The sequence below is a fragment of the Oncorhynchus gorbuscha genome, unplaced genomic scaffold (assembly GCF_021184085.1).
Source record: "Oncorhynchus gorbuscha isolate QuinsamMale2020 ecotype Even-year unplaced genomic scaffold, OgorEven_v1.0 Un_scaffold_982, whole genome shotgun sequence".
In the NCBI taxonomy this organism is placed as follows: Eukaryota; Metazoa; Chordata; class Actinopteri; order Salmoniformes; family Salmonidae; genus Oncorhynchus; species Oncorhynchus gorbuscha.
In genome coordinates this window covers 72357-98795 of record NW_025745905.1, presented here as the reverse complement: position 1 = coordinate 98795, position 26439 = coordinate 72357, and the positions used below count along the sequence as shown (strand labels likewise).

The 26439-nt window shown below is 46.4% G+C and overlaps 1 protein-coding gene across 3 annotated transcripts; it reads right to left on the bottom strand.

The window, feature by feature from the left end:
* Positions 1-2262: 2262 nt before the first annotated feature.
* On the bottom strand, positions 2263-26179 carry LOC124020910 (fumarate hydratase, mitochondrial-like). Of its 3 annotated transcripts, XM_046336223.1 has the most exons (10): positions 26019-26179; positions 22150-22278; positions 21752-21862; positions 19934-20110; positions 19244-19426; positions 16614-16779; positions 15824-16027; positions 10228-10355; positions 6937-7090; positions 2263-2481 (listed from the first exon to the last, which is right to left on the bottom strand). In XM_046336223.1, the coding sequence occupies exons 1-10, from the start codon at positions 26124-26126 to the stop codon at positions 2339-2341; spliced, it is 1503 nt and encodes a 500-aa protein (XP_046192179.1). In that variant the 5' UTR covers positions 26127-26179; the 3' UTR covers positions 2263-2338. The 3 variants fall into 3 exon arrangements, with proteins under 3 accessions (XP_046192179.1, XP_046192180.1, XP_046192181.1); XM_046336224.1 differs by lacking the exon at positions 22150-22278 and having other exon boundaries at positions 26019-26178; XM_046336225.1 differs by lacking the exons at positions 2263-2481; positions 6937-7090 and adding an exon at positions 7195-7266.
* Positions 26180-26439: the final 260 nt, after the last annotated feature.

Here is a 26439-nt window from a genome sequence, read left to right as displayed (position 1 = left end):
AATACATTTAAACTCAGTTTTTCACAATTCCTGACATTTAATCCTAGTAAAAATTCCCTGTCTTAGGTCAGTTAGGATCAACACTTTATATTAAGAATGTGAAATGTCAGAATAATAGTAGAGAGAATTATTAATTTCAGCTTTTATTCCTTTCATCCCATTCCCAGTGGGTCAGAAGTTTACATACACTCAATTAGTATTTGGTAGTATTGCCTTTAAATTGTTTAACTTGGGTCAAATGTTTTGGGTAGCCTTCCACAAGCTTCCCACAACAAGTTGGGTGAATTAAAAGGGTTAGGGTTAGTACCCTGTTGGGGGTACTGGTGTTCCAGGGTTGGGGGTACTGGATGACCAGAGTTGGGGAACACTGTTGGGGGTACTGGAGGACCAGGGTTGTGCTGTTGGGGGTACTGGAGGACCAGGGTTGTGCTGTTGGGGGTACTGGAGGACCAGGGTTGTGCTGTTGGGGGTACTGGAGGACCAGAGTTGGGGAACACTGTTGGGGGTATTGGAGGACCAGGGTTGGGGGTACTGGAGGACCAGGGTTGGGGGTACTGGAGGACCAGGGTTGGGGGTACTGGAGGACCAGGGTTGGGGGTACTGGAGGACCAGGGTTGGGCTGTTGGGGGTACTGGAGGACCAGAGTTGGGGAACCCTGTTGGGGGTACTGGAGGACCAGGGTTGGGGGTACTGGAGGACCAGGGTTGGGCTGTTGGGGGTACTGGAGGACCAGAGTTGGGGAACACTGTTGGGGGTATTGGAGGACCAGGGTTGGGGGTACTGGAGGACCCGGGTTGGGCTGTTGGGGGTACTGGAGGACCAGAGTTGGGGGGTACTGGAGGACCAGGGTTGGGCTGTTGGGGAACACTGGCCTACAGCAACCAGGGCAGGGGATTCAGGACAGGCAGAGCTGTGACTGACACCAGAGGATTGGGCTGGAAATGGCAACGCTTCATGTCGTAGATGTTGACAGTGAATCCTCTTCTATGGGTTTAGGACGGTTGATGACTGAGTAGACAGCTCCAAGCTCAGGAAACAGGAAACAGGGCTTGAGGCCAAATTAGGATTTATTGTTTGTTTTTTTATTACGGCAAAATGGTAGAGTACATCGAGGTTTAACTCTGTAAGAGCATTCAATTGTAGCTTCACACCATATTTATTAAAGACATAAATAGATTAATCTTTCTCAGAATAGGGAATGACATATTTCTGGAAATGCAGTTAGTAGATAAATGACCAAGATAATGCAGGAAGTAGATAAATGACCAAGATAATGCAGTTACTAGATAAATGACCAAGATAATGCAGTTAGTAGATAAATGACCAAGATAATGCAGTTTGGAATGGAACATCTAATTTATAGATCAGGCCTGTCTGTTCCTGCACTGAGGAATGGGACATCTGTCCATAGATCAGGCCTGATCTAATTTATAGATCAGGCCTGTCTGTTCCTGCACTTAATGAATGGGACATCTAATTCATAGATCAGGCCTGTCTGTTCCTGCACTTAATGAATGGGACATCTAATTCATAGATCAGGCCTGTCTGTTCCTGCACTGAGGAAGGGAACAGCTTTGGCTCATTCATTTCCCTCCTCTCCCCTGGAACTATTCCCCAAGTCGTTGCTGTAAATGACAGCAATGTGTGTTCTCAGTCAACTGACCTGGTAAAATAAGGTTTAAATAATATACAATGTGTCCTCAGTCAACTGACCTGGTAAAATAAGGTTTAAATAATATACAATGTGTCCTCAGTCAACTGACCTGGTAAAATAAGGTTTAAATAATATACAATGTGTCCTCAGTCAACTGACCTGGTAAAATAAGGTTTAAATAATATACAACAATGTGTCCTCAGTCAACTAACCTGGTAAAATAAGGTTTAAATAATATACAACAATGTGTCCTCAGTCAACTAACCTGGTAAAATAAGGTTTAAATAATATACAACAATGTGTCCTCAGTCAACTAACCTGGTAAAATAAGGTTTAAATAATATACAATGTGTCCTCAGGCAACTGACCTGGTAAAATAAGGTTTAAATAATATACAATGTGTCCTCAGTCAACTGACCTGGTAAAATAAGGTTTAAATAATATACAATGTGTCCTCAGTCAACTGACCTGGTAAAATAAGGTTTAAATAATATACAATGTGTCCTCAGTCAACTGACCTGGTAAAATAAGGTTTAAATAATATACAACAATGTGTCCTCAGTCAACTAACCTGGTAAAATAAGGTTTAAATAATATACAACAATGTGTTCCAACAAAGAAACATGTTTTTATTTGTACAAAGACAAGACATTTATAACCATAGACATTCTGCAGCGTGTTGTTCTACTTGGGTCCCAGCATCTCGTGTGGCTTGACCCACGCGTCAAACTCTTCTGCAGTCAGGTATCCTAGCTTGATGGCAGTTTCCTTGAGATTTCCTCCCTCTTTGTGAGCCGTCTTGGCAATCTTAGCAGCTTTGTCATAACCTGTTGAGAAGATGGAGAAGGGATGAAATTCAGACGTTAATATACTGAAGCATCATTAAGACTGAGATTGATGACAAAACATTGACCTTCTACTTCCTCAACGTCTAAACACTGAAGACCTGAGCCTCAGAACACAATTAAGGAACCAATAGCAGACCCTCGAAGACAATATACAGTGGTGTAAAAAAGTATTTAGTCAGCCACCAATTGTGCAAGTTCTCCCACTTAAAAAGATGAGAGGCCTGTAATTTTCATCATAGGTACACTTCAACTATGACAGACAAAATTAGAAGAAAACATCCAGAAAATCACATTGTAGGATTTTTAATGAATTTATTTGCAAATTATGGTGGAAAATAAGTATTGTATGTGGTCGTGACAGTTGGCGGTCCCAACAGAGAACTCCTGGGTTCTTGTAACGTCCCAATAGAGAACTCCTGGGTTCTTGTAACGTCCCAACCGAGAACTCCTGGGTTCTGTAACATCCCAACCGTGAACTCCTGGGTTCTGTAACGTCCCAACAGAGAACTCCTGGGTTCTGTAACGTCCCAACAGAGAACTCCTGGGTTCTGTAACGTCCCAACAGAGAACTCCTGGGTTCTGTAACGTCCCAACAGAGAACTCCTGGGTTCTGTAACGTCCCAACAGAGAACTCCTGGGTTCTGTAACGTCCCAACAGAGAACTCCTGGGTTCTGTAACGTCCCAACAGAGAACTCCTGGGTTCTGTAACGTCCCAACAGAGTACTCCTGGGTTCTGTAACGTCCCAACAGAGAACTCCTGGGTTCTGTAACATCCCAACAGAGAACTCCTGGGTTCTGTAACGTCCCAAACGAGAACTCCTGGGTTCTGTAACGTCCCAACCGAGAACTCCTGGGTTCTGTAATATCCCAACCGAGAACCGTTAACTACAATGTCTGACAGGGGAGACAGGTGCAGCTGGGTCTGATGGGGCTCCTGTTAACCACAGTGTCTGACAGGGGAGACAGGGGCAGCTGGGTCTGATGGGGCTCCTGTTAACCACAGTGTCTGACAGGGGAGACAGGGGCAGCTGGGTCTGATGGGGCTCCTGTTAACCACAGTGTCTGACAGGGGAGACAGGGGCAGCTGGGTCTGATGGGGCTCCTGTTAACCACAGTGTCTGACAGGGGAGACAGGGGCAGCTGGGTCTGATGGGGCTCCTGTTAACCACAGTGTCTGACAGGGGAGACAGGGGCAGCTGGGTCTGATGGGGCTCCTGTTAACCACAGTGTCTGACAGGGGAGACAGGGGCAGCTGGGTCTGATGGGGCTCCTGTTAACCACAGTGTCTGACAGGGGAGACAGGGGCAGCTGGGTCTGATGGGGCTCCTGTTAACCACAGTGTCTGACAGGGGAGAGAGGACATGACACTATCGCCACTCCCACCAGCAGACTCCCTACACACTGAGCCACCAGACAGAGGGTGGACTCCCTACACACTGAGCCACCAGACAGAGGGTGGACTCCCTACACACTGAGCCACCAGACAGAGGGTGGACTCCCTACACACTGAGCCACCAGACAGAGGGTGGACTCCCTACACACTAAGCCACCAGACAGAGTGGACTCCCTACACACTGAGCCACCAGACAGAGGGTGGACTCCCTACACACTAAGCCACCAGACAGAGTGTGGACTCCCTACACACTAAGCCACCAGACAGAGTGTGGACTCCCTACACACTAAGCCACCAGACAGAGTGTGGACTCCCTACACACTAAGCCACCAGACAGAGTGTGGACTCCCTACACACTAAGCCACCAGACAGAGTGGACTCCCTACACACTAAGCCACCAGACAGAGGGTGGACTCCCTACACACTGAGCCACCAGACAGAGTGTGGACTCCCTACACACTGAGCCACCAGACAGAGTGTGGACTCCCTACACACTAAGCCACCAGACAGAGGGTGGACTCCCTACACACTGAGCCACCAGACAGAGTGGACTCCCTACACACTAAGCCACCAGACAGAGTGTGGACTCCCTACACACTAAGCCACCAGACAGAGTGTGGACTCCCTACACACTAAGCCACCAGACAGAGTGTGGACTCCCTACACACTAAGCCACCAGACAGAGGGTGGACTCCCTACACACTAAGCCACCAGACAGAGTGGACTCCCTACACACTAAGCCACCAGACAGAGGGTGGACTCCCTACACACTGAGCCACCAGACAGAGTGTGGACTCCCTACACACTAAGCCACCAGACAGAGTGGACTCCCTACACACTAAGCCACCAGACAGAGGGTGGACTCCCTACACACTGAGCCACCAGACAGAGTGGACTCCCTACACACTAAGCCACCAGACAGAGGGTGGACTCCCTACACACTGAGCCACCAGACAGAGGCTGGACTCCCTACACACTGAGCCACCAGACAGAGGGTGGACTCCCTACACACTGAGCCACCAGACAGAGGGTGGACTCCCTACACACTGAGCCACCAGACAGAGGGTGGACTCCCTACACACTGAGCCACCAGACAGAGGGTGGACTCCCTACACACTGAGCCACCAGACAGAGGGTGGACTCCCTACACACTGAGCCACCAGACAGAGGGTGGACTCCCTACACACTGAGCCACCAGACAGAGGGTGGACTCCCTACACACTGAGCTACCAGACAGAGGGTGGACTCCCTACACACTGAGCCACCGGACAGAGGGTGGACTCCCTACACACTAAGCCACCAGACAGAGTGGACTCCCTACACACTAGGCCACCAGACAGAGTGGACTCCCTACACACTAAGCCACCAGACAGAGGGTGGACTCCCTACACACTAAGCCATCAGACAGAGGGGACTCCCTACACACTAAGCCACCAGACAGAGTGGACTCCCTACACACTAAGCCATCAGACAGAGTGGACTGTCTCAGTAGGACTCCATCTACTGCAGTAGACAGACTCACTGTGCTGTAGAGCAAAACATCTCATTGACAATACTCACATTACAGTCTGGTGAATCTCAGCACTGTTGAAACTTGGGACTGTGAGTTACTGCCCTCTAGTGGTTACAAGCGAAAGACTGATGGATAACCTGTTGATTTCTCCTGCAGTTGTATTCTGAACAGTAAATCAAATCAAATGTTTTTATAAAGCCCTTTTTACATCAGCTGATATCTCAAAGTGCTGAACAAAAACCCCAAGCAATGCAGGTGTAGAAGCACGGTGGCTAGGAAAAAACTCCCTAGAAAGGTCAAAACCTAGGAAGAAACCTAGAGAGGAACCAGGCTATGTGGGGTGGCCAGTCCTCTTCTGGCTGTGCAGAGAGGAACCAGGCTATGAGGGGTGGCCAGTCCTCTTCTGGCTGTGCCGGGTAGAGGAACCAGGCTATGAGGGGTGGCCAGTCCTCTTCTGGCTGTGCTGGGTAGAGAGGAACCAGGCTATGAGAGGTGGCCAGTCCTCTTCTGGCTGTGCCGGGTAGAGAGGAACCAGGCTATGAGGGGTGGCCAGTCCTCTTCTGGCTGTGCCGGGTGGAGATTAGAAACCTAGAGAGGAACCAGGCTATGTGGGGTGGCCAGTCCTCTTCTGGCTGTGCCGGGTGGAGATTAGAAACCTAGAGAGGAACCAGGCTGTGTGGGGTGGCCAGTCCTCTTCTGGCTGTGCCGGGTGGAGATTAGAAACCTAGAGAGGAACCAGGCTATGAGGGGTGGCCAGTCCTCTTCTGGCTGTGCCAGGTGGAGATTAGAAACCTAGAAAGGAACCAGGCTGTGTTTGGCCAGTCCTCTTCTGGCTGTGCCAGGTGGAGATTAGAAACCTAGAGAGGAACCAGGCTGTGTGGGGTGGCCAGTCCTCTTCTGGCTGTGCCGGGTGGAGATTAGAAACCTGAGAGGAACCAGGCTGTGTGGGGTGGCCAGTCCTCTTCTGGCTGTGCCAGGTGGAGATTAGAAACCTAGAGAGGAACCAGGCTGTGTGGGGTGGCCAGTCCTCTTCTGGCTGTGCCAGGTGGAGATTAGAAACCTAGAGAGGAACCAGGCTGTGTGGGGTGGCCAGTCCTCTTCTGGCTGTGCCAGGTGGAGATTAGAAACCTAGGTAGGAACCAGGCTGTGTGGGGTGGCCAGTCCTCTTCTGGCTGTGCCGGGTGGAAATTATAACAGAACATGGCCAAGATGTTCAAATGTTCATAGATGACCAGCAGGGTCAAATAATAATAATCACAGTGGTTGTCGAGGGTGCAACAAGTCAGCACCTCAGGAGTAAATGTCAGCTGGCTTTTCAACACCGATCATTCAGAGTATCTCTACCGCTCCTGCTGTCTCTAGAGAGTTGAAAACAGCAGGTCTGGGACAGGTATCACCACATTCAGAGTATCTCTACCGCTCCTGCTGTCTCTAGAGAGCAGATATCTAGATCTCCTTCATGACTTTTGGTCCCCTGCTGTATGTAGGTACACTACCTGGAAGCAGGTACGGTACTACGACACTTACCTATGTGTGGGTTGAGGGCGGTGACCAGCATCAAGGACTCGTTCATGAGTTTGTTGATCCTGTCGATGTTGGCTTCAATGCCCACCACACAGTTATCAGTGAAGGAGACTGAGGCATCCCCCAGCAGCCTGGCTGAGTTCAACACGTTCTTAATCTGGGAGGAGGAGAGAGGAGGAGGAGGAGTTACATTATGACTGAGGCATCCCCCAGCAGCCTGGCTGAGTTCAACACGTTCTTAATCTGGGAGGAGGAAGAGAGGAGGAGGAGGAGGAGTTATATTATGACTGAGGCATCCCCCAGCAGCCTGGCTGAGTTCAACACGTTCTTAATCTGGGAGGAGGAGGAGAGAGGAGGAGGAGGAGGAGTTACATTATGACTGAGGCATCCCCCAGCAGCCTGGCTGAGAACTCTATTCCACAGTACTACATAGAGCCATGACTACATGGAACTCTATTCCACAGTACTACTTAGAGCCATGACTACATGGAACTCTATTCCACAGTACTACATAGAGCCATGACTACATGGAACTCTATTCCACAGTACTACATAGAACCATGACAACATGGAACTCTATTCCATAGAACCATGACAACATGGAACTCTATTCCACAGTATTACATAGAACCATGACAACATGGAACTCTATTCCACAGTACTACATAGAACCATGACAACATGGAACTCTATTCCACAGTACTACATAGAGCCATGACTACATGGAACTCTATTCCACAGCACTACATAGAGCCATGACTACATTCCACAGCACTACATAGAGCCATGACTACATGGAACTCTATTCCACAGTACTACATAGAGCCATGACTACATTCCACAGCACTACATAGAGCCATGACTACATGGAACTCTATTCCACAGCACTACATAGAGCCATGACTACATTCCACAGCACTACATAGAGCCATGACTACATGGAACTCTATTCCACAGTACAACATAGAGACATGATTATGTAACTCTATTCCACAGTACTACATAGAGACATGACTACATGGAACTCTATTCCACAGTACTACATAGAGCCATGACTACATACACACTATACAGTGGGGCAAAATAATATTTAGTCAGCCACCAATTGTGCAAGTTCTCCCACTTGAAAAGATGAGAGAGGCCTGTAATGTTTATTATAGGTACACTTCAACTATGACAGACAAAGTTAGAAAGAAATCCAGAAAATCATATTGTAGGATTTTTAATGAATTTATTTGCAAATTATGGTTAATTATTATAAACCCCAGGAAGAGTAGCTGCTGCCTTGACAGGAACTAATGGGGATCCATAATAAACCCCAGGAACTAATGGGGATCCATAATAAACCCCAGGAAGAGTAGCTGCTGCCTTGGCAGGAACTAATGGGGATCCATAATAAACCCCAGGAAGAGTAGCTGCTAACTTGGCAGGAACTAATGGGGATCCATAATAAACCCCAGGAAGAGTAGCTGCTAACTTGGCAGGAACTAATGGGGATCCATAATAAACCCCAGGAACTAATGGGGATCCATAATAAACCCCAGGAAGAGTAGCTGCTAACTTGGCAGGAACTAATGGGGATCCATAATAAACCCCAGGAAGAGTAGCTGCTAACTTGGCAGGAACTAATGGGGATCCATAATAAACCCCAGGAACTAATGGGGATCCATAATAAACCCCAGGAAGAGTAGCTGCTGCCATGGCAGGAACTAAATGGGGATCCATAATAAACCCCAGGAAGAGTAGCTGCTGCCTTGGCAGGAACTAATGGGGATCCATAATAAACCCCAGGAAGAGTAGCTGCTGCCTTGACAGGAACTAATGGGGATCCATAATAAACCCCAGGAACTAATGGGGATCCATAATAAACCCCAGGAAGAGTAGCTGCTAACTTGGCAGGAACTAATAGGGATCCATAATAAATACAAAGCATTGTCTCAGTCCACGGTGAAACTGACCTATTAGCAGTGTCTCAGTCCACGGTGAAACTGGCCTATTAGCATTGTCTTAGTCCATGGTGAAACTGGCCTATTAGCAGTGTCTCAGTCCACGGTGAAACTTGCCTATTAGCAGTGTCTCAGTCCACGGTGAAACTTGCCTATTAGCAGTGTCTCAGTCCACGGTGAAACTTGCCTATTAGCAGTGTCTCAGTCCACGGTGAAACTTGCCTATTAGCAGTGTCTCAGTCCACGGTGAAACTGGCCTATTAGCAGTGTCTCAGTCCACGGTGAAACTGGCCTATTAGCATTGTCTCAGTCCACGGTGAAACTGGCCTATTAGCAGTGTCTCAGTCCATGGTGAAACTGGCCTATTAGCAGTGTCTCAGTCCATGGTGAAACTGGCCTATTAGCAGTGTCTCAGTCCATGGTGTAACTGGCCTATTAGCAGTGTCTCAGTCCATGGTGAAACTGGCCTATTAGCATTGTCTCAGTCCACGGTGAAACTGGCCTATTAGCAGTGTCTCAGTCCATGGTGAAACTGGCCTATTAGCATTGTCTCAGTCCACGGTGAAACTGGCCTATTAGCAGTGTCTCAGTCCATGGTGAAACTGGCCTATTAGCAGTGTCTCAGTCCATGGTGAAACTGGCCTATTAGCATTGTCTCAGTCCACGGTGAAACTGGCCTATTAGCAGTGTCTCAGTCCATGGTGAAACTGGCCTATTAGCAGTGTCTCAGTCCACGGTGAAACTGGCCTATTAGCAGTGTCTCAGTCCACGGTGAAACTGGCCTATTAGCATTGTCTCAGTCCACGGTGAAACTGGCCTATTAGCAGTGTCTCAGTCCATGGTGAAACTGGCCTATTAGCAGTGTCTCAGTCCACGGTGAAACTGGCCTATTAGCAGTGTCTCAGTCCACGGTGAAACTGGCCTATTAGCATTGTCTCAGTCCACGGTGAAACTGGCCTATTAGCAGTGTCTCAGTCCACGGTGAAACTGGCCTATTAGCAGTGTCTCAGTCCACGGTGAAACTGGCCTATTAGCATTGTCTCAGTCCACGGTGAAACTGGCCTATTAGCATTGTCTCAGTCCACGGTGAAACTGGCCTATTAGCATTGTCTCAGTCCACGGTGAAACTGGCCTATTAGCAGTGTCTCAGTCCATGGTGAAACTGGCCTATTAGCAGTGTCTCAGTCCACGGTGAAACTGGCCTATTAGCAGTGTCTCAGTCCATGGTGAAACTGGCCTATTAGCAGTGTCTCAGTCCATGGTGAAACTGGCCTATTAGCAGTGTCTCAGTCCATGGTGTAACTGGCCTATTAGCAGTGTCTCAGTCCATGGTGATATCAGTTCTTACCATCATTGGCTTGAAGACGTTAAGCTCAAAGTGTCCGTTGCTGCCCCCGATGGTCACAGCCACGTTGTTTCCCATCACCTGGGCTGCTACCATGGTCATGGCCTCACACTGGGTGGGGTTAACTTTCCCTGGAAGATATACATTCACACAGTTAAGACCCTGTGGGTCAAACACATATTATAGTTCAAACACACATTGGTTAAAACCCTGTGGGTCAAACCCTGTGGGTCAAACCCATATTAGTTAAAACACATATTGGTTCAAACCCTGTGGGTCAAACCCATATTAGTTAAAACACACATTGGTTCAAACCCTGTGGGTCAAACCCATATTAGTTCAAACACACATTGGTTAAAACCCTGTGGGTCAAACACACATTGGTTAAAACCCCATGGTTCAAACACACATTGGTTAAGACCCCATGGTTAAAACACACATTGGTTCAAACCCTGTGGGTCAAACCCATATTAGTTAAAACACACATTGGTTAAAACCCCATGGTTCAAACACACATTGGTTAAAACCCTGTGGGTCAAACCCATATTAGTTAAAACACACATTGGTTAAAACCCCATGGTTCAAACACACATTGGTTAAAACCCCATGGTTCAAACACACATTGGTTAAAACCCCATGGTTAAAACACACATTGGTTAAAACCCCATGGTTAAAACACACATTGGTTAAAACCCTGTGGGTCAAACCCATATTAGTTAAAACACACATTGGTTAAAACCCCATGGTTCAAACACACATTGGTTAAAACCCTGTGGGTCAAACCCATATTAGTTAAAACACACATTGGTTAAAACCCCATGGTTCAAACACACATTGGTTAAAACCCCATGGTTCAAACACACATTGGTTAAAACCCCATGGTTAAAACACACATTGGTTAAAACCCTGTGGGTCAAACTCATATTAGTTCAAACACACATTGGTTAAAACCCTGTGGGTCAAACCCATATTAGTTAAAACACACATTGGTTAAAACCCCATGGTTCAAACACACATTGGTTAAGACCCTGTGGGTCAAACACACATTGGTTAAGACCCCATGGTTAAAACACAACACACATTGGTTAAGACCCCATGGTTAAAACACAACACACATTGGTTAAAACCCCATGGTTAAAACACACATTGGTTAAAACCCTGTGGGTCAAACTCATATTAGTTAAAACACACATTGGTTAAAACCCTGTGGTTCAAACACACATTGGTTAAGACCCTGTGGTTAAAACACACATTGGTTAAGACCCCATGGTTAAAACACACATTGGTTAAAACCCCATGGTTCAAATACACATTGGTTAAAACCCCACAGTTACAAACTGTTCTACTTGTGCAAATAAACTAAACCCAGTCCAAGGTAGGGCTGTAACGTTACGCGAGCTCCAATCACAACCTGCTGACATCCTACAACAACACAGCTGAACAGAGGTCAACAACACGACTTCTGAGAGGAGGGTAAAACACTGGACAGCACCACTTTCAAGGCTCTCCTAAATGTCAAGGCCTTCAGAGGAAACTGTTCTGTAATCAGTTCATCAGCACGATCCCCTTCATGTCATGTCAAGGCCTTCAGAGGAAACTGTTCTGTAATCAGTCCATCAGCACGATCCCCTTCATGTCATGTCAAGGCCTTCAGAGGAAACTGTTCTGTAATCAGTCCATCAGCACGATCCCCTTCATGTCATGTCAAGGCCTTTAGTAGAAACTGTTCTGTAATCAGTCCATCAGCACGATCCCCTTCATGTCATGTCAAGGCCTTTAGTAGAAACTGTTCTGTAATCAGTCCATCAGCACGATCCCCTTCATGTCATGTCAAGGCCTTTAGTAGAAACTGTTCTGTAATCAGTCCATCAGCACGATCCCGTCATGTCAAGGCCTTCAGAGGAAACTGTTCTGTAATCAGTCCATCAGCACGATCTCTTCATGTCATGTCAAGGCCTTTAGTAGAAACTGTTCTGTAATCAGTCCATCAGCACGATCCCTTCATGTCATGTCAAGGCCTTCAGTAGAAACTGTTCTGTAATCAGTCCATCAGTGTAGGATCCTTACCCTTTGAAATCCTCCAGTATTTGTCAACATGTTATTGTGCTGCTGTCTGACTAAAGACAGGTTGTGGGTAGCTAGAGAGGCTGTCTGAATAAAGGCAGGTTGTGGGTAGCTAGAGAGGCTGTCTGAATAAAGGCAGGTTGTGGGTAGCTAGAGAGGCTGTCTGACTAAAGACAGGTTGTGGGTAGCTAGAGAGGCTGTCTGACTAAAGACAGGTTGTGGGTAGCTAGAGAGGCTGTCTGACTAAAGACAGGTTGTGGGTAGCTAGAGAGGCTGTCTGACTAAAGGAGAGGTCAAGAGGGGGAAGTAAAGGCCTGGACAAAAGTACATCTTGAAACCTGACCCACCCTAGATGATTTGATGATTTCTGATAGCTGGGAGTTAGGTGGGGTCATGTAGCTCTGATATAACAGCTGGGAGTTAGGTGGGGTCATGTAGCTCTGTTCAGACAGCTGGGAGTTAGGTGGGGTCATGTAGCTCTGTTATAACAGCTGGGAGTTAGGTGGGGTCATGTAGCTCTGTTATAACAGCTGGGAGTTAGGTAGGGTCATGTAGCTCTGTTCAGACAGCTGGGAGTTAGGTGGGGTCATGTAGCTCTGTTATAACAGCTGGGAGTTAGGTGGGGTCATGTAGCTCTGTTATAACAGCTGGGAGTTAGGTGGGGTCATGTAGCTCTGTTATAACAGCTGGGAGTTAGGTGGGGTCATGTAGCTCTGTTATAACAGCTGGGAGTTAGGTGGGGTCATGCAGCTCTGATATATAACAGCTGGGAGTTAGGTGGGGTCATGTAGCTCTGTTATAACAGCTGGGAGTTAGGTGGGGTCATGTAGCTCTGTTATAACAGCTGGGAGTTAGGTAGGGTCATGTAGCTCTGTTCAGACAGCTGGGAGTTAGGTGGGGTCATGTAGCTCTGTTATAACAGCTGGGAGTTAGGCTGGGGTTAGGTGGGGTCATGTAGCTCTGTTATAACAGCTGGGAGTTAGGTGGGGTCATGTAGCTCTGTTATAACAGCTGGGAGTTAGGTGGGGTCATGTAGCTCTGTTATAACAGCTGGGAGTTAGGTGGGGTCATGTAGCTCTGTTATAACAGCTGGGAGTTAGGTGGGGTCATGTAGCTCTGTTATAACAGCTGGGAGTTAGGTGGGGTCATGTAGCTCTGTTATAACAGCTGGGAGTTAGGTGGGGTCATGTAGCTCTGTTATAACAGCTGGGAGTTAGGTGGGGTCATGTAGCTCTGTTATAACAGCTGGGAGTTAGGTGGGGTCATGTAGCTCTGTTCAGACAGCTGGGAGTTAGGTGGGGTCATGTAGCTCTGCTATAACAGCTGGGAGTTAGGTGGGGTCATGTAGCTCTGTTATAACAGCTGGGAGTTAGGTGGGGTCATGTAGCTCTGTTCAGACAGCTGGGAGTTAGGTGGGGTCATGTAGCTCTGATATATGGGAGTTAGGTGGGGTCATGTACTCTGTTAGCTGGGAGTTAGGTGGGGTCATGTAGCTCTGTTATAACTGGGAGTTAGCTGGGAGTTAGGTGGGGTCATGTAGCTCTGTTATAACAGCTGGGAGTTAGGTGGGGTCATGTAGCTCTGTTATAACAGCTGGGAGTTAGGTGGGGTCATGTAGCTCTGTTATAACAGCTGGGAGTTAGGTGGGGTCATGTAGCTCTGTTATAACAGCTGGGAGTTAGGTGGGGTCATGTAGCTCTGTTATAACAGCTGGGAGTTAGGTGGGGTCATGTAGCTCTGTTATAACAGCTGGGAGTTAGGTGGGGTCATGTAGCTCTGTTATAACAGCTGGGAGTTAGGTGGGGTCATGTAGCTCTGTTATAACAGCTGGGAGTTAGGTGGGGTCATGTAGCTCTGTTATAACAGCTGGGAGTTAGGTGGGGTCATGTAGCTCTGTTATAACAGCTGGGAGTTAGGTGGGGTCATGTAGCTCTGTTATAGCTGGGAGTTAGTAGCTCTGTTATAACAGCTGGGGTTAGGTGGGGTCATGTAGCTCTGTTCCAGTTAGGTGGGGTCATGTGCCTGTTCCACTGGGACAGATAGTACCCTAGTGTTCTATGCCATCTCTTTCTGTGATCTCTTTCACTCCTTTCCTACTTTAATAATGTCTCCTTAATAGTGTTTACATACCCTACATTACTCGTCTCATATGTATATACTGTACTCTATACCATCTACTGCATCTTGTTTACATATCCTGCATTACTCATCTCATATGTACATAATGCATTCTATACTACTGTATCTTAGTCTATGTATTACTCATCTCATATGTACATATTGTATTCTATACTACTGTATCTTAGTCTATGTATATACTGTATTCTATTCTACTGTATCTTAGTCTGTATTACTCATCTCATATGTATATACTGTATTCTATTCTACTGTATCTTAGTCTATGTATTACTCATCTCATATGTATATACTGTATTCTATATTATTCTACTGTATCTTAGTCTATGTATTACTCATCTCATATGTATATACTGTATTCTATTCTACTGTATTTTAGTCTGTGCCACTCTGACATTGCGCATCCATATATTTATATATTCTTAATTCCATTCCTTTACTAAGATTTGTGTGTATTGGGTAGTTGTGACATTGTTTGATTACATGTTAGATATTACTGCACTGTCGGAGCTAGAAAAATCAAGCATTTCTGCTACACTGTATCTTAGTCTATGATAACATCTGCTAAACACGTGTATGTAACCAATCGAATTTGATTTGACAGTGAACTATATCGTGTTACGCTTGACAACAATGGTGAAAACCAGACTACAGCGACTCACCAGGCATGATGCTGCTACCAGGCTCGTTCTCTGGCAGACAGAGTTCTCCCAGGCCAGAGCAGGGCCCGGACCTTGATCCATATATTTAAACTCACCAGGCATGATGCTGTTTGATTACTACCAGGCTCAAGCATTCTCTGGCAGACAGAGTTCTCCCAGGCCAGAGCAGGGCCCGGACCTAGACTACGGAAACTCACCAGGCATGATGCTGCTACCAGGCTCGTTCTCGGGCAGACAGAGTTCTCCCAGGCCAGAGCGGGGCCCGGACCCAGACTACGGAAACTCACCAGGCATGATGCTGCTACCAGGCTCGTTCTCGGGCAGACAGAGTTCTCCCAGGCCAGAGCGGGGCCCGGACCCAGACTACGGAAACTCACCAGGCATGATGCTGCTACCAGGCTCGTTCTCGGGCAGACAGAGTTCTCCCAGGCCAGAGCAGGGCCCGGACCTAGACTACGGAAACTCACCAGGCATGATGCTGCTACCAGGCTCGTTCTCGGGCAGACAGAGTTCTCCCAGGCCAGAGCGGGGCCCGGACCCAGACTACGGAAACTCACCAGGCATGATGCTGCTACCAGGCTCGTTCTCGGGCAGACAGAGTTCTCCCAGGCCAGAGCGGGGCCCGGACCCAGACTACGGAAACTCACCAGGCATGATGCTGCTACCAGGCTCGTTCTCGGGCAGACAGAGTTCTCCCAGGCCAGAGCGGGGCCCGGACCCAGACTACGGAAACTCACCAGGCATGATGCTGCTACCAGGCTCGTTCTCGGGCAGACAGAGTTCTCCCAGGCCAGAGCGGGGCCCGGACCCCAGGAAGCGGATATCATTGGCGATCTTCATCATACTGACGGCCACAGTGTTCAACGCGCCGCTCAGCTCCACCAGAGCATCGTGGGCCGCCAGAGCCTCAAATTTGTTGGGAGCAGTCACGAAAGGCAGACCTGGAGACAGGATATGACATCATGTAGACAGGTCTTGATAAAAACAGAAACAATTCAAGGTTGACAGAGTATATAATGTCTGACTTCTGATAACAGCTGGGAGGGTAAACTGCAGCCATAACACCACAATGCAAACCCTCTGACAGAACCAAGTGACTTGGTGTACAGAGAAAACAGGACCGAGTGCAGAGCCCTGGGGGACACCAGTAGTGAGACATTATAGAGGACCTAGTGCAGAGCCCTGGGGGACACCAGTAGTGAGACATTAAAGAGGACCCAGTACAGAGCCCTGGGGGGACACCAGTAGTGAGACATTATAGAGGACCTAGTACAGACCCCAGGGGGACACCAGTAGTGAGACATTATAGAGGACCTAGTGCAGAGACCTGGGAGACACCAGTCGTGAGAAAACATGGACCAGACATAACTGATAACCATTATGAAATGTGTGTGTGTGTGTGTGTGTGTGTGTGTGTGTGTGTGTGTGTGTGTGTGTGTGTGTGTGTGTGTGTGTGTGTGTGTGTGTGTGTGTGTGTGTGTGTGTGTGTGTGTGTGTGTGTGTGTGTGTGTGTGTGTCCTCCTGTACCTGTGAGAGAGGCGACAGTAGCTGCTACTTTCTCAGCGAAGCCGATGCGCGTGTTGAGGCCCGTGCCCACGGCAGTACCTCCTGCTGCCAGCTCATATATTCTGGGCATGGCCGTCTTCACTCGCTCAATACTATACTTAACCTGCTGCACATACCCACCGAACTCCTGCAAAACCAAGAGAAACAGGACAGTTAGTCGGCTGGTAGAAATACATTTTAAATGGCTCATTGGGACAGTTGGTAGAAATACATTTTAAATGGCTCATTGGGACAGTCTACTGGTAGAAATACATTTTAAATGGCTCATTAGGACAGTTGGTCGACTGGTAGAAATACATTTTAAATGGCTCATTAGGACAGTTGGTCGACTGGTAGAAATACATTTTAAATGGCTCATTAGGACAGTCTACTGGTAGAAATACATTTTAAATGGCTCATTACACAGTCATTGTTTGAAATACATTTTAAATGGCTCATTACTGACAGTCTACTGGTGAAATACATTTTAAATGGCTCATTACGACAGTCTACTGGTAGAAATACATTTTAAATGGCTCATTAGGACAGTCTACTGGTAGAAATACATTTTAAATGGCTCATTGGGACAGTTGGTCGGCTGGTAGAAATACATTTTAAATGGCTCATTAGGACAGTTGGTCGACTGGTAGAAATACATTTTAAATGGCTCATTACGACAGTCTACTGGTAGAAATACATTTTAAATGGCTCATTAGGACAGTCTACTGGTAGAAATACATTTTAAATGGCTCATTGGGACAGTTGGTAGAAATACATTTTAAATGTCTCATTGGGACAGTTGGTAGAAATACATTTTAAATGTCTCATTGGGACAGTTGGTAGAAATACATTTTAAATGGCTCATTAGGACAGTTGGTCGACTGGTAGAAATACATTTTAAATGGCTCATTAGGACAGTTGGTAGAAATACATTTTAAATGGCTCATTAGGACAGTTACTGGTAGAAATACATTTTAAATGGCTCATTAGGACAGTTGGTCGACTGGTAGAAATACATTTTAAATGGCTCATTAGGACAGTTGGTAGAAATACATTTTAAATGGCTCATTAGGACAGTTGGTCGACTGGTAGAAATACATTTTAAATGGCTCATTAGGACAGTTGGTAGAAATACATTTTAAATGGCTCATTAGGACAGTTGGTAGAAATACATTTTAAATGGCTCATTAGGACAGTTGGTAGAAATACATTTTAAATGGCTCATTAGGACAGTTGGTAGAAATACATTTTAAATGGCTCATTAGGACAGTTGGTAGAAATACATTTTAAATGGCTCATTAGGACAGTTGGTAGAAATACATTTTAAATGGCTCATTAGGACAGTTGGTAGAAATACATTTTAAATGGCTCATTAGGACAGTTGGTAGAAATACATTTTAAATGGCTCATTAGGACAGTTGGTAGAAATACATTTTAAATGGCTCATTAGGACAGTTGGTAGAAATACATTTTAAATGGCTCATTAGGACAGTTGGTCGACTGGTAGAAATACATTTTAAATGGCTCATTGGGACAGTTGTGTCAACTGGTAGAAATACATTTTAAATGGCTCATTGGGACAGTGTGTCAACTGGTAGAAATACATTTTAAATGGCTCATTGGGACAGTCTACTGGTAGAAATACATTTTAAATGGCTCATTAGGACAGTCTACTGGTAGAAATACATTTTAAATGGCTCATTAGGACAGTTTGACATCTAGCAGACTAGTTATCACACTAGTGTTGCACGTACAGTACACCGGGACATCTGCACTTTTCCAAAACATCACGAAAAACGGGTCGTTACAGCATTTTTGTTACTTTGGTTTCTTCTATCAAAATGTGGAAATAAAGTAAATGTATTGAAATTAATTAAATTTGTCCAAGTTTATCATAAACCAGCAACAGTTGAGTGTGTCCTGTACCTGTCCCAGAGACAACGGCACAGCGTCCTGTACCTGTCCCAGAGACAACGGCAAGGGAATGCCCTTCTGAGTGTGTCCTGACCCTGTCCCAGAGACAACGGCAAGGGAATGCCCTTCTGAGTGTGTCCTGACCCTGTCCCAGAGACCACAGCAAGGGAATGCCCTTCTGAGTGAGTACTGACCCTGTCCCAGAGACCACGGCAAGGGAATGCCCTTCTGAGTGTGTCCTGACCCTGTCCCAGAGACCACGGCAAGGGAATGCCCTTCTGAGTGTGTACTTTCCCTGTCCCAGAGACCACGACAGGGGAATGCCCTTCTGAGTGTGTCCTGTCCCTGTCCCAGAGACAACGGCACAGCGTCCTGTCCCAGAGACAACGGCACAGCGTCCTGTCCCTATCCCAGAGACAACGGCACAGCGTCCTGACCCTGTCCCAGAGACAACGGCACAGCGTCCTGTGTGTGTACTGTACCTGTCCCAGAGACAACGGCACAGCGTCCTGTGTGTGTACTGTACCTGTCCCAGAGTCAACGGCACAGCATCCTGTACCTGTCCCAGAGACAACAGCACAGCATCCTGTGTGTGTGTGTGTGTAATGTACCTGTCCCAGAGACAACGGCACAGCGTCCTGTACCTGTCCCAGAGACAATGGCACAGCGTCCTGTGTGTGTGTGTGTGTGTACTGTACCTGTCCCAGAGACAACGGCACAGCGTCCTGTGTGTGTGTGCGTCCGATCTTGATGATGTCTTTAAACTCCACGGCCTTGGCGTGCAGGGCGTCGTGGAGGTGTTGTAGACCGGGCAGCAGAACCTCGTGGACCTCTTTGGCTGCTGCGATGTGCATGGCCGTGGGGAACGTATCGTTGGAGCTCTGCAAGACGAGAGGTCAACTACAGGTCAAATACTCTGGAACACCCAACTAGTTACATTAAATATCAAACAAACTCTTTACCTGAGCTTATCAGATAGCCATGCATAAAAAAACGCTACAGTCTGTTACCCTCCTGAGGGCAAACGCTACAGTCTGTTACCCTCCTGAGGGCTGTCCTGAGGGCAAACGCTACAGTCTGTTACCCTCCTGAGGGCAAACGCTACAGTCTGTTACCCTCCTGAGGGCAAACGCTCTCTGTTACCCTCCTGAGGGCAAACGCTACAGTCTGTTACCCTCCTGAGGGCAAACGCTACAGTCTGTTACCTCCTGAGGGCAAACGCTCAGTCTGTTACCCTCCTGAGGGCAAACGCTAAACCCTCCTGAGGGCAAACGCTACAGTCTGTTACCTGAGGGTCCAAATAAAACTCTCCTTCTATCTGGGTGAAAAACAGTTTATTTCCAACATTTAGTATGAAATGAGAAAGCGTTTCTGAATGGTTAGCCCACCTGGCTTTTGTTGACGTGGTCGTTGGGGTGGACAGGGTCCTTGCTCCCCAGCTTCCCTCCGAGGATCTCGATGGCCCTGTTGCTGATCACCTCGTTGACGTTCATGTTGGACTGAGTTCCTGACCCGGTCTGCCACACCACCAGAGGAAAATGGTCATCCAGCTTACCAGCTGCCACCTGGTAAAGGAACATCAGACCAGAGAGGTCAACATGGACATCAGACCAGAGAGGTCAACATGGACATCAGACCAGAGAGGTCAACATGGACATCAGACCAGAGAGGTCAACATGGACATCAGACCAGAGAGGTCAACATGGACATCAGACCTGAGAGGTCAACATGGACATCAGACCTGAGAGGTCAACATGGACATCAGACCAGAGAGGTCAACATGGACATCAGACCTGAGAGGTCAACATGGACATCAGACCTGAGAGGTCAACATGGACATCAGACCTGAGAGGTCAACATGGACATCAGACCAGAGAGGTCAACATGCCTTAGTCTGGTCCAAGGAACATGGACATCAGACCAGAGAGGTCAACATGGACATCAGACCAGAGAGGTCAACATGGACATCAGACCTGAGAGGTCAACATGCCTTAGTCTAAAGAACTAAACAGGTACCCAGGTTGATCTGTCTAATCTGTGTTAGAACTAGACAGGTACCCAGACTGATCTGTCTAATCTGTGTTAGTAGACAGGTACCCAGGCTGATCTGTGTTAGTAGACAGGTACCCAGGCTGATCTGTCTAATCTGTGTTAGTAGACAGGTACCCAGGCTGATCTGTCTAATCTGTGTTAGAACCAGACAGATACCCAGGCTAATCTGTGTTAGAACTAGACAGGTACCCAGGCTGATCTGTCTAATCTGTGTTAGAACTAGACTGGTACCCAGGCTGATCTGTCTAATCTGTGTTACAACTAGACAGATACCCAGTCTGATCTGTCTAATCTGTGTTACAACTAGACAGATACCCAGTCTAATCTGTCTAATCTGTGTTAGTAGACAGGTACGCAGTCTAATCTGTCTAATCTGTGTTAGTAGTACAGGTACCCAGGCTGATCTGTGTTAGTAGACAGGTACCCAGGCTGATCTGTGTTAGTAGACAGGTACCCAGTCTGATCTGTGTTAGTAGACAGGTACCCAGTCTGATCTGTGTTAGTAGACAGGTACCCAGTCTGATCTGTGTTAGTAGACAGGTACCCAGTCTAATCTGTGTTAGTAGACAGGTACCCAGTCTAATCTGTGTTAGTAGACAGGTACCCAGTCTAATCTGTGTTAGTAGACAGGTACCCAGGCTGATCTTTCTAATCTGTGTTAGTAGACAGGTACCCAGGCTGATCTGTCTAATCTGTGTTAGTAGACAGGTACCCAGTCTAATCTGTCTAATCTGTGTTACTAGACAGGTACCCAGTCTAATCTGTCTAATCTGTGTTAGTAGACAGGTACCCAGGCTGATCTGTCTAATCTGTGTTAGTAGACAGGTACCCAGTCTAATCTGTGTTAGTAGACAGGTACCCAGTCTAATCTGTCACAACGTTGACAGTCATGCGACCCTCTCCTGTAGTGGGTGTGGCTGTTCCCCCTGTATCAGGCACCTCATCAGCAGCCTGCACGATGGCATAGACAGGTACCCAGTCTAATCTGTCTAATCGGTGTTAGTAGACAGGTACCCAGTCTAATCTGTGTTAGTAGACAGGTACCCAGTCTAATCTGTGTTAGTAGACAGGTACCCAGTCTAATCTGTCACAACGTTGACAGTCATGCGACCCTCTCCTGTAGTGGGTGTGGCTGTTCCCCCTGTATCAGGCACCTCATCAGCAGCCTGCACGATGGCATCAGCCAGCCTCGGGTCCAGTCCGTAGTCCTTGTTGACCTCTGCAGCAGCCCTCTTCAGGATCCCAAAGGCTTTGATCACCTGGATCTGTTGGACACCAAAGACAGTGGTGAGGACGTGTGGCGCTACGATGATGTCACTGATACACAACGATACTCTGATTACAGGAAGTAACCTTTAGTCTGATCTGAATCTGGGGAAAATAGGACAGGAAATTGTTGCAAGGATGTGTGTCCAATTTGTAGCGAGAGCTAGCTACAATGACCCCCGAGACATGGCGGGACGGGTGACCTACAGCCACAGGGATCCACAGCCGCGTCTCAGGGCTCAAGCTACAACTTGATAGATGGAAGTAGCATCTAGTCTGAACTTACTGGCATTCTCTCCGACGGTCCTCCGATCTTGAAGTTCATGGTGGATCGGACTGTCTGAGCCCCATAATACTTGTCAACGGGCACCTTGAGCTCTCCGAAGGTGTCTGCCTCAATTCTGTACTCTGAAGACTGAACAACAACATGGAGACAGTCAAATAGCATGGATGAAAAGTCAGTAGGGGTTAATTGACTGCGGTTAGCTACATGGTTATTTGACTGCGGTTAGCTACATGGTTATTTGACTGCGGTTAGCTACATGGTTATTTGACTGCGGTTAGCTACATGGTTATTTGACTGCGGTTAGCTACATGGTTATTTGACTGCGGTTAGCTACATGGTTATTTGACTGCGGTTAGCTACATGGTTATTTGACTGCGGCTACTATGGTTATTTGACTGCGGTTAGCTACATGGTTATTTGACTGCGGTTAGCTACATGGTTATTTGACTGCGGTTAGCTACATGGTTATTTGACTGCGGTTAGCTACATGGTTATTTGACTGCGGCTAGCTACATGGTTATTTGACTGCGGTTAGCTACATGGTTATTTGACTGCGGTTAGCTACATGGTTATTTGACTGCGGTTAGCTACATGGTTATTTGACTGCGGCTAGCTACATGGTTATTTGACTGCGGCTAGCTACATGGTTATTTGACTGCGGCTAGCTACATGGTTATTTGACTGCGGTTAGCTACATGGTTATTTGACTGCGGTTAGCTACATGGTTATTTGACTGCGGCTAGCTACATGGTTATTTGACTGCGGCTAGCTACATGGTTATTTGACTGCGGCTAGCTACATGGTTATTTGACTACGGCTAGCTACATGGTTATTTGACTGAACTCTACTCCACAGAGCCATGACTACATGGAACTCTATTCCACAGTACTACATAGAGCCATGACTACATGGAACTCTATTCCACAGTACTACATAGAGCCATGACTACATGGAACTCTATTCCACAGTACTACATAGAGCCATGACCACATGGAACTCTATTCCACAGTACTACATAGAGCCGTGACTACATGGAACTCTATTCCACAGTACCACATAGAGCCGTGACTACATGGAACTCTATTCCACAGTACTACATAGAGCCGTGACTACATGGAACTCTATTCCACAGTACTACATAGAGCCGTGACTACATGGAACTCTACTCCACAGTACTACATAGAGCCATGACTACATGGAACTCTACTCCACAGTACTACATAGAGCCATGACTACATGGAACTCTATTCCACAGTATTACATAGAGCCATGACTACATGGAACTCTATTCCACAGTACTACATAGAGCCATGACTACATGGAACTCTATTCCACAGTATTACATAGAGCCATGACTACATGGAACTCTACTCCACAGTATTACATAGAGCCATGACTACATGGAACTCTACTCCACAGTACTACATAGAGCCATGACTACATGGAACTCTATTCCACAGTACCACATAGAGCCATGACTACATGGAACTCTACTCCACAGTACTACATAGAACCATGACAACATGGAACTCTATTCCACAGTACTACATAGAGCCATGACTACATGGAACTCTATTCCACAGTACTACATAGAGCCATGACTACATGGAACTCTATTCCACAGTACTACATAGAGCCATGACTACATGGAACTCTATTCCACAGTACTACATAGAACCATGACAACATGGAACTCTATTCCACAGTACTACATAGAGCCATGACTACATGGAACTCTATTCCACAGTACTACATAGAGCCATGTCTACATGGAACTCTATTCCACAGTACTATATAGAGCCATGACTACATGGAACTCTATTCCACAGTACTATATAGAGCCATGACTACATGGAACTCTACTCCACAGTACTACATAGAGCCATGACTACATGGAACTCTATTCCACAGTATTACATAGAGCCATGACTACATGGAACTCTATTCCACAGTACTACATAGAGCCATGACTACATGGAACTCTACTCCACAGTATTACATAGAGCCATGACTACATGGAACTCTACTCCACAGTATTACATAGAGCCATGACTACATGGAACTCTACTCCACAGTACTACATAGAGCCATGACTACATGGAACTCTATTCCACAGTACCACATAGAGCCATGACTACATGGAACTCTATTCCACAGTACTACATAGAGCCATGACTACATGGAACTCTATTCCACAGTACTACATAGAGCCATGACTACATGGAACTCTATTCCACAGTACCACATAGAGACATGACTACATGGAACTCTATTCCACAGTACCACATAGAGCCATGACTACATGGAACTCTATTCCACAGCACTACATAGAGCCATGACTACATGGAACTCTATTCCACAGCACTACATAGAGCCATGACTACATGGAACTCTATTCCACAGCACTACATAGAACCATGACTACATGGAACTCTATTCCACAGTACCACATAGAGCCATGACTACATGGAACTCTATTCCACAGTACTACATAGAGCCATGACTACATGGAACTCTATTCCACAGTACTACATAGAGCCATGACTACATGGAACTCTATTCCACAGTACCACATAGAGCCATGACTACATGGAACTCTATTCCACAGTACCACATAGAGCCATGACTACATGGAACTCTATTCCACAGTACTACATAGAGCCATGACTACATGGAACTCTATTCCACAGTACTACATAGAGCCATGACTACATGGAACTCTATTCCACAGTACTACATAGAGCCATGACTACATGGAGCTCTATTCCACAGTACTACATAGAGCCATGACTACATGGAGCTCTATTCCACAGTACTACATAGAGCCATGACTACATGGAACTCTATTCCACAGTACAACATAGAGCCATGACTACATGGAACTCTATTCCACAGTACAACATAGAGCCATGACTACATGGAACTCTATTCCACAGTACTACATAGAGCCATGACTACATGGAACTCTATTCCACATCAAGTAACTGACAAAAGCAGTCAAATCTGATTTAAGAAACAGATAAAAATACACCTTATTGAACAGTGAGGACTTTAGACACACACACACACACACACACACACACACACACACACACACAGTGTTGTAGTAGAGTAGTGGCCGGAGGGCACACAATGTATTGTGAAATCTGCTGTAAAATGTATTTTAATGTTTTTTTTAAATGGTATTATTATGTATATTACTGCCTTCGTTTGTGCTGGACCACAGGAAGAGTAGCGGCTGCCTTGTACAGACCGACTTGTGATGAGACTGTTCACCAAAACCATGAGCCTTCATGTTAGGTTCCTAGGAGCTACTTTCACCAACTACCTCGTACCCCTCTACACACTGACTCGCTCAGTCACTCCTTGTATAGCCTCATTATTGATATTTTATGGAGTAAAGTTAACTATTTCCTTCTTGTTTTTTTTATTTTTAATTTAAGACATTGTTCTTACGTTTTCAATCTGTTTTGTTGGTTAATGGCTCGTAAATAATTATTCCAAGGGACAAAATACAATTTGAACTCCGTGTTTACTTGGTAAATAAAGCAGTGAAAGTTATCAGACAGCAGACGGCTGTAAACTGACTTTGACCTTCTGCCAGCCTGACAAGATAACATTAGCCAAATGACAAGCTTGCTACCAGAATATTGCTGCGAATACTTGTGTTTATCTTGTTTGACACACTGCGGTTGTCCTAAAAAAAACAGAATTACTACATTCATGTAAAGCTCGATAGCAAGATGGCGAACTATTTCATTTGAGCTCGTACCACTAACTAACTAACTAACCAGTTAGCTCGGCTAACTATTAAGGTCATTTGCAGGGCCTGACTGTCAAACCCCCCGATAAGACCCCCCAAAACGTACCATTCTGGAGGTGATGACTGCAGGACTGTGCTTTGTGTTGGAAAGGCTCCTCTGCAACGCCTGGACGTTGCAGTTAAATCGCAGGACGTTTCTCAAAGAGAGATACATTGTGTTATTTAACCCAGCTGTCCCTTCAGACCAGGGCGGAACTAAAAAAATTAGCCAACTACACGTCTGTGTTAGGGGGGCGGAAACATATATTTGTAACATTTCTTGTGCACGTGAGAGGGGGAAATCATTTAAAGCAGCACACCGAATCAAAAGCGATGTAAAAATGTTATACTACATTTGACTGTCTTCATGCCGTTGAAACAAGTGACGGTGTTTGATATTACTGTATTTGTCATTACATTTTTTGGGCCTTTTGGTTTGTCTAAACTTGTGTTGGGAAAATGCAAATGTGTAAGCGATCATGTATCCT